The sequence below is a fragment of the Acanthisitta chloris genome, unplaced genomic scaffold (genome assembly GCF_000695815.1).
Source record: "Acanthisitta chloris isolate BGI_N310 unplaced genomic scaffold, ASM69581v1 scaffold10215, whole genome shotgun sequence".
Lineage (NCBI taxonomy): Eukaryota > Metazoa > Chordata > Aves > Passeriformes > Acanthisittidae > Acanthisitta > Acanthisitta chloris.
Genome location: NW_008673149.1, coordinates 756 through 13,844, shown reverse-complemented (window position 1 = coordinate 13,844; position 13,089 = coordinate 756). Strand labels below are relative to the sequence as shown.

Below are 13,089 nucleotides of genomic sequence, written 5' to 3'. Positions count from 1 at the left end.
GGTGGCTAGCAGAATAAATTACAACACACACCTGAGATATTTCTAGTAAAGAACAGCTCCTGCTACACCCAGAATATTAGAATTTCAATATGCATGTATGGCTCAAACCCTAGTAGTAACATGCAAAATTGTATTTTTGAGTTACTCAAACAGCACTGGGGTATAGTCAACATAAGAAATATCTAGAATTTTTTTTTACTTCAGAAATGAAACATGCAAGTATAAAATTAGATAACAACAGACCTGTCCAAGGATGCCAATTATTTTTCTAATATGCGTGACATTCATAAAAACTATTTCTTGAAGCCTTTTATCAGAAGGGATGCTTGACATAGAAAAATCATGAAGAGGATTTCCAACCAACAGAGAAAAGCAAAGATGTTTTACAAAATCTGATATCCCAATTGCCACAAGAATTGTGATTTTTCTTGAATACAGCCAACTTCTGTCAGAGATGTACTGTGTATACCTATTATATTCATATGAATGTTCCAGTGACAGGGATTCCAAAATCTGCCTTGTAAATAGTTTAGCACTCAGTGTTTACATAGCCGCCAAGGTAATTTTTCAGTGGGTGCCCTGATCTTTGCACAGCAAAATTTAACCCTTCTGATAAAAAGTGTTATTTATTTAACTAGTTTTTATGGACTCATGGAAAATGTGAACAGGTAGCTCTTTCAACAGACTACGTTTTTAAAAAGAACAAATAGTGCATTTCAGACAGAATGTCTCTACACAGTTTAAAGGAAGAACAACATTAATGGATTACCTTTGCTCATATAAGTACCATGTCACAGCATGAGAAGGGTGCTTTATAAACATCACAAGTACTGCATGTTCAAACAACTCATGATAACTACTAGTTTCTTGCTTATAGAATGGTTTACTGTCAAAGCCTTGCTCTTTATTTCTGCATTTAATTATTTAAGCATATGTTTTCCTCTTACTGAATTTTATCTTGATATTAGACTCTTCTTGATATTTTTATCTTTGGTCATCCAAAGTTCCTTCATTGCTTACCAAGTCATAATAACATATAAAAGTATCCTGAATGCTTTATAAGTTGAATAGAGCTGAACCCAGAGAATATAACCAATTGAGTTCCTGTGTTAGCTGTACAGAAAAACACAGATAACCATTACTGGGAAAGCTTTGCAACCACACAGACTTCTGCTTAATGGTAATTTCACTTGCCTGGTTATGTAGATCATGTAATTTATTTCTAAGGAAAGCAAACTCCTACCCACAGATTACTCCTTTTGTGGATGAAGAGTATGAGAAAGCCAGCTGCTGTGAGCAGACTAATTTCAACAGCACAGTCCTGGGGCACTCCTCAGACACAGCAGGAAAAACTGTGGGTCAGACAAGTTATTCTGGCAGTGATTGTTTGTTTGGATCCAGCACCTTTTCTACATGTCTCTCTCCTACATCATCATGTGACAGATTATGCATGTCACATGAGGCACAGTCTTGGAGAGAAATGGTTAACTTGTTCGTTCTTAAGACTGGCCATTTCATTATTTGTTCCACATCTCTACCACCATGGTAACAAACTTTAGAAAGTTCTTTTGCCACCATTTTTTGGGACTGAAGTACTTCTCATACTTCTACAGGCCAGCAGGTGCTATTGAAGCCTAAGCACCTAGCCAAACAACAGCATTTCAGTATTTGCTCCTAACCTCTCAAATTCTAGCATGTTCCAATATCCACTAAGATTACATTTTTGTTAATATTATTACAGCAAAAGACAGTATTTCAGTCTTTGCTGTACTATTTGCTAATTGTTTCCCACAGTTTGCTGTCAAGTAATGGATCTCTTGTTTGACTGCCTTCTTCCCTTAGTTCTGTGTCTAATTATTTATAGAACTTTACCCATTGCTCTTGGCATCCCATGGCTACTCTCCTTGTCCTGATATCTCTCTGTATTTTTTTAACTACTTTTGACTTTGAGATCATTATGTGGCTTCTTGCATACCCATAGTGGCAATATCTCATCTTTCCTTTACATTGAATTACTTTGCCATCATCTTCTATTTGTTTTCTTTCAGTTATGGAGCTTTCATAACCTTCCCACTGGCTGGAAAGTAGATAGCTTTGACATTCAAAGAATTTGTTGCTCATGCTTGAAATATCTTAAAGCCTTGACCTGCTCCTGCACTTACTCATTTCATTCATAAAAGGGGAGTACATGGTTTTGAGCTCTTTTACCTCCATTCATTTCTATTTTATTAGCTGCTCCTTACTAAAAATATTTCAGAAACTAGTGGAAGTACAAAACACTTTTCAGCATCCTATGGCTACTTTGCCACCTTTGTTTTCTTTAAGAGATCAAGGCAAATAAAGAATGCTATTACTAACTTCAATAGCTGCTTCTCTTAGTTCGCTGATCTGTATTCGTTCATCTAATCCTGATCATATCTACACGTTCCCATTGTGACACTGTTCCTACTCTCACATTTTCTCCATTTTTAGCCTCTGCCAAAGTCTGAACTCTCAGTTCAGTTTGGACTCATGCATAAGTATATGCCTGACACACACAAAACATTCTGCTCTTTGTTTTTATCTGGTACTCCTGAGAAGCCATTCCTTCTCTGACAATACTTCAAACCGATTCACACAGTGATCACAGTGACTGATTACTCAGTTCAGCTGGTATTTAATGCCAAGTTTCTAGTACCATTTCATTAATAATTTGCCACCAATCTCAAGAAGGATGGTAAAAAAGAGGACTTATAAGATAGCATACTTCTCTTGCTTCTAATGGATTTCTAGGAAAAAGGGTACAGAAAATCTTGAAATTACATTTACATGCATGCAACTGCACATCTATATTTGCTAGTAGAGAACGAAGAATCACAAGTGTTGCACTGTGCCTTTTGAATAACTGATGCTTGCATATAACCATTTACCTTTTGGCCTGCAACACATAATGCCTTTTATAATACAGAAATGCCAGCTCCAGGAATTGAAACATATCATAATTCCAGAAATTCTAGAGAACTACAGAATAGCAACATAATAAAATTTCAGATGCATACTGAAGGATGAAAAAGCTTCAGACAGTGACACAAGGGGAAAAAAATAAATTTGCTTTTAAACAGAAATCCTAACACCTAGAAATCATGTTAGAATTCAAATATTTTCCTCAAAGATTTGATGGCAAAGACTAAGGACTTCATTTGTAAAATCCAAGTATCTATTCCAAAAGCAATACCTGTGGCATTTCAATTTTCTGAACCACTGGTAACCACACTAGAAGTCAAGGCAGGTAAGCCAATTCTTGATCTATCCCTAACACAGCCAATCAAATTAGAAACTGCTGCATGAGTTGACTTTCAAAATTTGAGTTGAAATACCAAGATCATCATCTCAGAGAAGTCAGGGTTTTGCTAATACCAAGACATTCTTTAATTTAGGACAGACTGAATTAAAAGACAAATTTCTTCAGAAAGAAATCTCTTAATTCACATTCAACAATTTAGATTTAGGCTGCACTGATGTTTTAAAGGTAGTCTAGAACTACCAAGAACCCAAAGAAATGTTATGAGTTCAAGTTCATGTTCAAAATTTCAGTTGAATAAAGTTCTTAGTTGATTAGACACATTAATCCAAGGAGACAAGATATTAAAAAAAAATCCCTCACTATGGGGGAAAAAAGTGTGTTATAAAGTTACAAGCTGAAGCATGAAAGAACATAATAGCAGAAAATGTGTTAAACTGGAAATGAAAGATTATTCTTGGGAGTGAACAGTGGACAAAGAAAAGTGCAATTCTGTTTTCCCATGTTTAAACTTCTACAGAAGTAATGCCAAATGGAATAGCCAAGCACTATTTACAAATAATAAAAACCTGTGCTTTTTGGACAAGCATTTTTTGCTTTCAAGTGTTCTAAAAGTATCAAAGTGCTGACCCAGAATTCCTGTTTATCTGGTGTCTCTGCCTTTGGCTTCAAAGACCTAATATAATATTTCATAATTAACTTTGAAGACATTGAAAACAACTGAAGACTGACCAACATGCAAAGAATTTCATGTTCACAAAACTCCAGTTTTATAATGAATAAACCCTAGTTTGTTACATGGAAAAGGACTGAATAATTACTGGATCATTCCTGCAAGAGAATACAAGTCCCTAGCTCTATTTCCATGTAAGAGATTCCTCTTAAAGAATTAATTTCCTTTACCACATAGACTAGGAATAAATAAAAAGCTTGAAGCACACTAACAGCTTCAGATGAAGCTCTTACGCCTTCTTTACATCAGTTGTAGTTATTTCATGTATCTTTGAAAAAATGAGGAATCGTGTCATTCCAGTCATTAATATAGTATGTGTTTCATACGCAGTAAAAACCCCAAGACAATAAAAGAAGTGACAAAAACGTGAGACACGAAGAAAATTAGACATGGAAAGAATGAAGGAAGTTAGCTGAGAACTTGCAGTGTATAATTCTCACCTTGTCATTAAGCCTGGAGAAGTCAGTGTACCGTCTGAAAACCACCCAACTTTCCTCTGGACTTCTTTTTACCAGTATTTTGTATACCTGTGTGGAAAGACAGGAATAACAGAAGAACGTGTGGAACTTCATGCTGTATTGGCTGGAATGGCACGACACAAGTGTCGACTACCAGAGAGGTGAGGAAAATATATTTCAGCCATCTACTTTGGCCTCAAGGATTAATGAATAAAACTACAATTTAGCAAAGGTTAATCTGTTTTTAAGATGACTTAATAATCAGGTACTGAGTGTTATATTGCTTTTAAATGTCTCATCTGACTTGCTTCACAGGGAAAAGTGATGCAGAATAAAATTACATCCTCCTTTGGTTGCATTTGTCTTGAACATTAGGTTTTGTCTTTCCAGGCAAAATATGACTTTGCTAGTTATCTAGCCTCAGACTGATTATACTAGCACTGTATAACTGAATTAATGGATCCTTTGAATCAGATTTAGCAAGACAACAGCACAGCAGTACCACAGTACTATTTAAAAGAAAATGGATAAATAAATAACAAAATAATAACTAAAAAATTAAAAAATAAAACAATTACTTTGCAGGAGGATTGATACTCAAATGTCTGAACACAACGAATCTAACAAGACACGATTCCAACTAGACAACATTAAACAGTGTCTAGGGAAGACATGTCCTCATGTCACAACCTTCCTTTCTGCAATGTAAGGAAAGAGAGGTTCTGCAATTGTCCTGGGTTAGCTTTTCCTGTCTATGCATCTCTAGTTTAAAAAAAATACAAGAAAAAGCTATTTTTGGAATCAGAATGATAAGCATTCCCTTACAGGCATTTAACCAAATTCTATTTAAAACACTTTTTAATCTGTTAAGATAGTAAAATCTTTTCCATCATTTCATGCTTTCACAGCAGGTTGCCTTAGCTGATATATGTATTTTTCTTGTTGCAGTCCCAACATGTGATAACCCCAACACCAGCCAACTTCTGTACACATGTAAGACTGCTTTTAGCTTTGCTTTCAGCTTTTTTGTATTCTAGAACATATTAAGTTGCAGATAGTTACATAAACTACAGATAACTATGGCACAAATTAAAGGCATTTTTTCAGCAAGTACTTATCTATGTTTTAAACACAGAATTTCACTTTCAAGAAACATCATCTGCGGAAGTCATGGACTGCGACAGAAGAAAGCTATTAGCTTTTAAAATCTGAGCTGCAAGACATGCCTGTGAAGCCAGCATTAAAATGTAACTCTTCTGTATAAAATGATACATTTTATGTATAAACACTTGTCCCAGTATTTCAGCTTTTTTGTCATACTAAAAGTATAAACCATTTCATTTTCATGAATAAATAAATAAAAAATTGTGAAGACTCTTTGCTAGTGCACAGTAAAACACAGTACAGGAAACTTTAGAATATGCTTGAGGATTTACTTGCTAACCAGTATTCTATTATATTCTTTTATTCAATAAAAAGTTCTCCAAAGGCATTGTTTAAAAATGCACACAAGAAAAAAATTCAGTTAGTCTGATCCTCATTTCGAATAGTTTCCAAGTAAACACCTTAGACAACTTAGGAAAAGAGTCTTCACCAAGTCTTCAACTTTACTGCAATAAGAGTGGAATTAGTTTGTGATCACTGGCCCCCAAAAGCATGGTCAGCCCAAACCAAACAAGATTGCTTTCCCTGACAAAGTTGAAAAATGGTGGCTGGGTGTTTTATTTATTTTAAGATTTGTAATTATTAAACAAGAACTAGTGTAGTACAAAACCAACTCTCAGTTCCTTCACACAAGGTCTTGGGAAAAAAACTACAAATTAATTCAATAGACTGACTTAATAATCCCAGTCAATCATGAGCTGCCATATTCCACAAATACAAAATATTCAGTGAAAATACACCACTATATAGTAACAATCTCTAGCTGATTCAGCATCTCATTATCATTGCTACTTGGCTTAAAAAAGAAAAATTTAAAAAGTCCTAATTGAACATTCCAGAACTGCTAATTCACTAGGGACCAAGAGCTTATAAAGAGATGTTTTTCAGTCTAGGTTTTCGCTCTCATAAACCTCAGCAGCTATATGCTCCAACATGCACCAACATTTAACTCTTGAATTTAGGACATCAGACAGCATAAGTAATTCAGATTCACATTTCTGGGAACTATGAGATGCTACTAACAGTAAAAAAATTCAGCAATTAAGCCTCCTCTCTTACAGGTGATTTCAGTTTAATTTCAACTGTCTTCCATCTCATTGATTTAGCACTGCAGAAGCAACCAAAATTTCTAGGATTAATTACTCACTGGGTTTAACGCACAATAGCAAGCTTATTTTCAACACGCAACTGAAAACAGTTAATTATGTGCTTCCAGAAATAAACACAACAATAGAAGTGAACTCAGAGCAAGCCTTTTAATGATGGAAGAATGTTTCATACCGTACCTTGGCTTTCTACATAAAATAAGGAGTCAAAGATGTCATTGCAACTACAGTTGATGGTCATGTTACACACACACACACACACACACAGACACACTGAATATGCCTTGGCAATGTCTTCAAGAAAGACACTGAGGTGCTGAGTTGTGTCCAGAGAAAGGCAAAGAAGCTAGTGAAGGGCCTACAGGGTAACTCCTACGAGGAACAGCTGAGGGAGCTGGGGAAATTTAGCCTGGAGAAAAGGAGGCTCAGGGGAGACCTTATTGCTCTCTATAACTACCTGAAAGGAGGTTGTAGCCAGATGTGGGCCAGCCCCTTCTCCTAGGCAACTAGCAACAGGACATAGGACATGGCCTCAAGCTGTTCCAAGGGAGCTTCAGGCTGGACATCAGGAGACTTCCTTCATGGAAAGGGTTGTTAAACATTGAAAGGGCTGCCCACGCAGGTGGTGGAGTCACTATGCCTGAAAGTGTTCAAGAAACAACTGGACATGCCATTAAGTGCTATAGTCTAGATGTCAAGGTGGTGAGTGGTCAAAGCTTGGACTCAACGATATTAGAGATCTTTTCCAACTTAAATGATTCTGTGATAATTTCAGACTAATCCTTGTCAATATAACAACATTAATTGTTGTTTTAGTTTTTAAGGTTGTTATTTCAAAGACATTTTTTAATCTACACATAAGAAACAATTCTGCTCTTCTCATATGCTACCATGCATGAAAATGATAGAAACTGAAAATCTTAGGAAAAGACAAACTAACATCCTGAAATAGTTAAAAAGCAGCACTATTTAAACTTTTTCAAAGAGAACTTGATTTCATTAGTATTTTAACTTCATAAAGGCATTACATTCTACACTTCTCTAATCAAAAACAAGAGGGGAAAAAACATTTGTCTGCTGTTTCCTTACCTATTTCTGATTAATGTTGCTCATCTGAGGTAATACAATTAATAATCAGTAGCAAACAACTTTCATCAGTCCCACAAGCATTGCTCAAAGAAATGTTTCAACATCCACAGAAACACATGTACAAATGCATTGATATATTTCTGGCACATTTGAAAAAGAATTGCCAGCTGCAGTGCACCCTGAGAAAATAAACCATGCAAACCAGTCAGGCTGCTGTTCTGGTATGAGACACAGCATAAGTGACTTCTCACTCTGATGTTGCAGAACAGTTTTCCCCTTACTGGAAACTAAACTTAGCAGGGCAAGAAGTTGAAACCTACATGTTTGCACTTTAACAGAAATGTTCTAAGTTTCTAATTACCGTATCGGGCTTTGTAATCATTCATTTCAAATAAAAGGCTACATTTTAATTAAGATGGTTAACTACCCAGAACTTCTACAAGTTCAATTTCACAAGGAATTTTAACTTTGCAAAGAATTCCTGACTTTTCCAGCAGAAATGGATACCTGAAGTAGAATGCATTCCTTCTCTTCCACATACACAATTACAGGAAAGACTGTTTCTGAGACCCAGTTTTCCCACCTGTATAATGGGAACAGTATTATCCTGTCAGGCAGTACTTTGAAACTAAACTGGTAAAGCACTTCAACACCCCTGAACTGCAGGATTAATTACTGGAAGAGAATGCAAAGTACATTCAAATCTTGTCATTACAGGATGAACTACACTAGCCCCAAAACTTACAGTGAATTTTGCCCTTTCCTCCATCACCTCATAGCCCAGTATAGTAGGCGTAGTTGGTCGATCTTCCCAGTTCCTGGAATCTGTATTCTGCTCTATTTCTTCTACAGGTTGAGTGCAGTATTCTATGGATGTATTCACACCTGTAAATTTAGTCCTAACAAGTGGACTACTACATGCAGATGATGTAGAACCAATCTGATCAGGCACACTCATCTTTTTAAAACTACCAATTGTAGAGTCCTCCAGCTGTCCTTTGGAGGAGCTTGAACTCGTTGAGATGCTCCCAAAGGAAGAACTTCTTTGGTTTCTGTTTGTAAAGCTGGATGATGAACTTCCAATAGGAATAGGAACAGGAACGTATGGTGTTGCCATCTTTCATGAAAAATCCCCTGGTTTTGGTCCAGGAGTTTAAGGGACATTCACTGTATAAGCCATGATTTCTCTTCTTTTCACGAACAGCACCTGCAGTGAAGGACAGGAAAAACTGCTGTCATTTTTAAGTGAAAACAACACTAAGACACTGCTTTGGAAAAAATCTGTACCAGCATTGAGATGGTAAGTAAGAGCATTGATGGCTAAACATTTTTGACAAGAAATTCTGCTTCCTAAAAAATGCTGCTTTTAAATTGTGTATCTACAATTTCACAGACAGCTTTACAGGAGTTTTCTGTCTTTCTCAGCTATCAAAATAAAAATGACAAAAAGTTAAGATTACAAAAGAGCAAAATCTTTAAGAGTTATTTTGTTTTATCCAAAGAATTAGCAATTTTGGGGCACATAAGAAGCTGGTGTAGTTTTAGTGACTGTTTGAACAGTACAAAAGATTTTCTCAAAGTTACTCCTGTAAGACATCCTGAGCAGACTACACGAGCCAAACACGCATGCAACAACATACAGGCCATGAATCAAAAGACAACATAGTAAACAACATAAGTGAAAACATGTTTGCATATTGCATATTCACTGGAGTGTAATGATCTGTTTTCAAAGCAAAACATTTTTTCCAAACAACTCTGTCGCATGGAACGCTGCAGACATTTGTCACAATGTTAAATGGGCACAATTTCTGGTGCTTGAATTGGAGCAATTAAGTCTTACAAGCATGCACATCAAAAGCAGGGTTGTAACAGCAGCTAGTATTCCATTCCAGCAGATTAAAATGGAAAACAAGTGTAGGGGAAAAAAAGATAAATTATTTATATATTCTTTCATCAACAAAACCATTTCAAGCCAATCTTTTGTGTGCACATGTGCATGCTTCTAAAAAAAAAAATAAAATAAAGACAGCAGTATCAAGCTGCCAAAAAAGCACCATCTCCTCAGCTGAATAAAGTACCCAAAGAAGAGCTTTTACAAGATGCAAATTAAATGCTACCTGTTTGGATCAAGAGGACTTGAGCCACCTCCCAGTTCACCCAGGAGTATACCAATCAACCATGAGCCTGCAGGAGGCTGTGAAATGGGAAACCATCAACCCGATTCACATCATATAATCAATCACCTACTGCCGCAAAACTGAAATGAGATTCCTAATTGCGAGGGCAAAGTGATGCTTTCATTCTCTTGTTCTAAATAAATCTTAGAGAACATGAATAAGGAAATAAATTTTAAATGAACCAGCATCAGTAGGGCTCAAAAATGCTCTTGAACAAATTTCCTGAAGGAGAAAACAAACATGGTCATCCTTTCAGCTACATCAGGAAGCCTTCACACACTCTCTCTGTCAGAAAGCTCAGGGAACTCGACCAGCAAGAACTATTTCAAACTGGCAGTGATTCCTCAGGAACACCTCTGCCTTACCTTGGGATGAGGCTGGACACTCAGCAACATCTGAGGGAGCAGAAATGTCAGTATCACAAACCCCTGCTGACTTTGCTGTTCACGTACAGGGTTTGGACTATCCAGCAGCTTCTGTTGCAGCACAGTCCTGTGCTTGGTTGTGTGACTTGAGCCACATGTCAGACAGCTGACCTGCTTCAGCCTCATTTAATTTGAGAGAAGCAAGTCACACCTGTCTTGGAGACAAGATGTTTTCCTGGAGCTACACCAAGATCTAAACCCACTTTTTCACTGGTATAACAGTGAATCTAGTTGCTGCCTCAAACTTTGCAACATTTTTTCTTTGATACAAATAGAAACATCAAGGCATGATACTGTCTCGTAAATTTTCTCTAGCAATATTCTCTAAATTAATAAATTGATATCTAAATAAAACACTGAAAAAGGCAACTTTTCAGTGACTCTTTCATGTTACCAGCATAAGGAATTGAGAATGTTCCACCCAGCTATGTTCCTGAGAGGTGCTGGATTAACACAGAATAAAACAGAACAAGAACCCAACTATATTGGTATATACTATAAACTATATACTATATATACTAGTGTATATATATACTATATATTATACAAATATATACAGAAGAACCCAACTTAGCACAGGTTGCAACAAGTCAAAGGATCTGTAAATAAAAAGTGATTCTCTTCTGCTGCTTGGCTATGAACAGGAGAGGAAAATAATCCCACATCTCAGGGCACCTGGTGATGTTCATTCAGGAGTTCACGGAATCTTGAGAAGAAAAAAGAGCTTGTGCTTTTCAGCACTTTTTGAAAAGAAAAAACAAAACAAAAAATCCACCCAAACCTCCCACAATGGCATTTTCACCAGTTACAGTACTTGTGAACAGTGCCTTTCCTAGAAAAACTTCTTTCTTTAAAGCAAAATACCAGTCAAGAACTTACTATCTTGAACTTACTTATTTATTACTTCTAAATGCACATGCATTTCTAAGCAGCTGCACCTATCCTGGCAAGTAACACAGCTCAAGACAGATCAACCTGAGGACAAAGCACTTGCTGTTAAGATCCCAGCATCTACACTGTATGTGATTCAGCAGCTTTCATGTCAGACCACTGTAATTTGGTACCACTGACTGAATGCCTATTAGCAGCTGGACTGCATTAAGCCTCCTCCCAGGGTAAGGTTTTCTGGTTTAGTTTCTTTTGTACTCTGCAAGGCCACCCTAAATTGTGAGACAATGCATATTAAACAGTTACAATGTCAATATTTTATTCTAAAGGATGTTCTTGACTATCTCACACAACAAACACACCCATAGATAAGAAAAAGGGGCTGATACTACTGGTGTCATACATTCCTGCAACTCTGAAGAGTAACAGGAAAGCATTCTCTGTCAGTAACACAAATGTCAGGTCAAGTGAGCAAAGGAAACACCATGTCAGTTAATTTGAGTGTTTTGTCAAAAAAGAAACACAAAAATATTGTATTAGAACTTACCAGACTCGCATATATGTATGGAAATCCATTTAAAACTCTAAAAGTATCCCAACTTCCAAATATGTGAAATATTTACATGCTATGAATTACAACAGGGTTTAGAATCACATTAATTTGCACTTTATGAAGGCTAAACATTAGAAAATAATTACAATGTTCAGATGGTCACAAACTTAGGACTAAAGCATTTTCTATTAGTATCGTTTACTCCCAATTCATGCAATAAAAGGATCAGAAAATAATTTTATTTAAAAAAAACACTTTTAGACAAAGCATATCACTTCTTGCTCACGCTGGTGCAGCAAGGAGGAAAGATTTACATGCACAGTCTGCTACTAGCCGAACTTCCCCTTGGACTGGTCTCACATGTTGCTGCACTGAACCAGTAGGACCATTGCACCACAACGTCCAGAGCAAACATCTCACAATCCCTAAGAGATAATCCAGTGACTGAACTTTCTTGTTTAGATAGGACTTTACTTTTTGCAAGACACTTCCTTCCTATTCAGAAGCCGTATTTCGTTTAGTTTGATTCCCAACTCTAAGTTAAGAACGAAAGGAAGAGAACATTTGCTGGAAGCACTGAACTGCTGGATCTGAAACAGGATAGGACAGTCCCAGGAAGGCTGCAGTCACATGCTTCATAGCAGCATGACACCAACTTATCCTGGTGTTTACAGCAGCCACCTCCCTTTTTGTGGGTAAAGCAAATAGGCTGTAATAAAACCACTTAAAAAGGGTTTGCCTCCAGCTTGCAGCTATCGCAATTCCAAACCCTTTTAAGCTAATGGTTTGTATGTTCAATGAGAAACTTGTAAGCCATGAGATTCAAGGATAATAGATTAGAAACAAAACAATCCTTACTTAACAGTTCTAATTGGATTTAGAAGACTTTTAGCTGTGCAGTACTATTTGTGATCTGGTTACATACATTACGCCTCTGTTTGCACACGGCAGACAGGCTGACCGCTGATGTTTTGGGTTTAAGTGCTACTGTGGAATGTCATCTGAAGAATAAGTGGAATATTTAAAGAAACAACTTGCTGAGCTAGACTTCTATGTATTCTACAGCAAGACTGATTCTATGGTTCTTCTATTATTATTAGGTTTTGCTTTGGTTTTTTTAAGTAATAATTTTATACCGACTTCAGCCAAGTTACCCAAGAACATTTTTCACTTGCTTATCAAGTCAAAATGGGGGGGGGGGGGGGGGCAACAC

General features: G+C 36.6%; 1 protein-coding gene across 3 annotated transcripts in view; it reads right to left on the bottom strand.

Annotated features, from left to right (window-relative positions):
• Positions 1-9,040, bottom strand: part of SNX16 (sorting nexin 16) — a 22,945-nt gene extending 13,905 nt beyond the window's left edge. For 2 of the 3 annotated variants that reach the window (XM_009074812.1, XM_009074813.1), the window contains exons 1-2: positions 8,576-9,040; positions 4,454-4,540 (exon numbers count right to left, since the gene is read on the bottom strand). In XM_009074812.1, coding sequence (XP_009073060.1) covers positions 4,454-4,540; positions 8,576-8,947 — 459 coding nt within the window. In that variant the 5' untranslated portion in view covers positions 8,948-9,040. The remainder of the gene's footprint in view (positions 1-4,453; positions 4,541-8,575) is intronic. The other variant, XM_009074814.1, reaches the window with a different exon arrangement.
• Between the last annotated feature and the right edge of the window lie 4,049 nt (positions 9,041-13,089).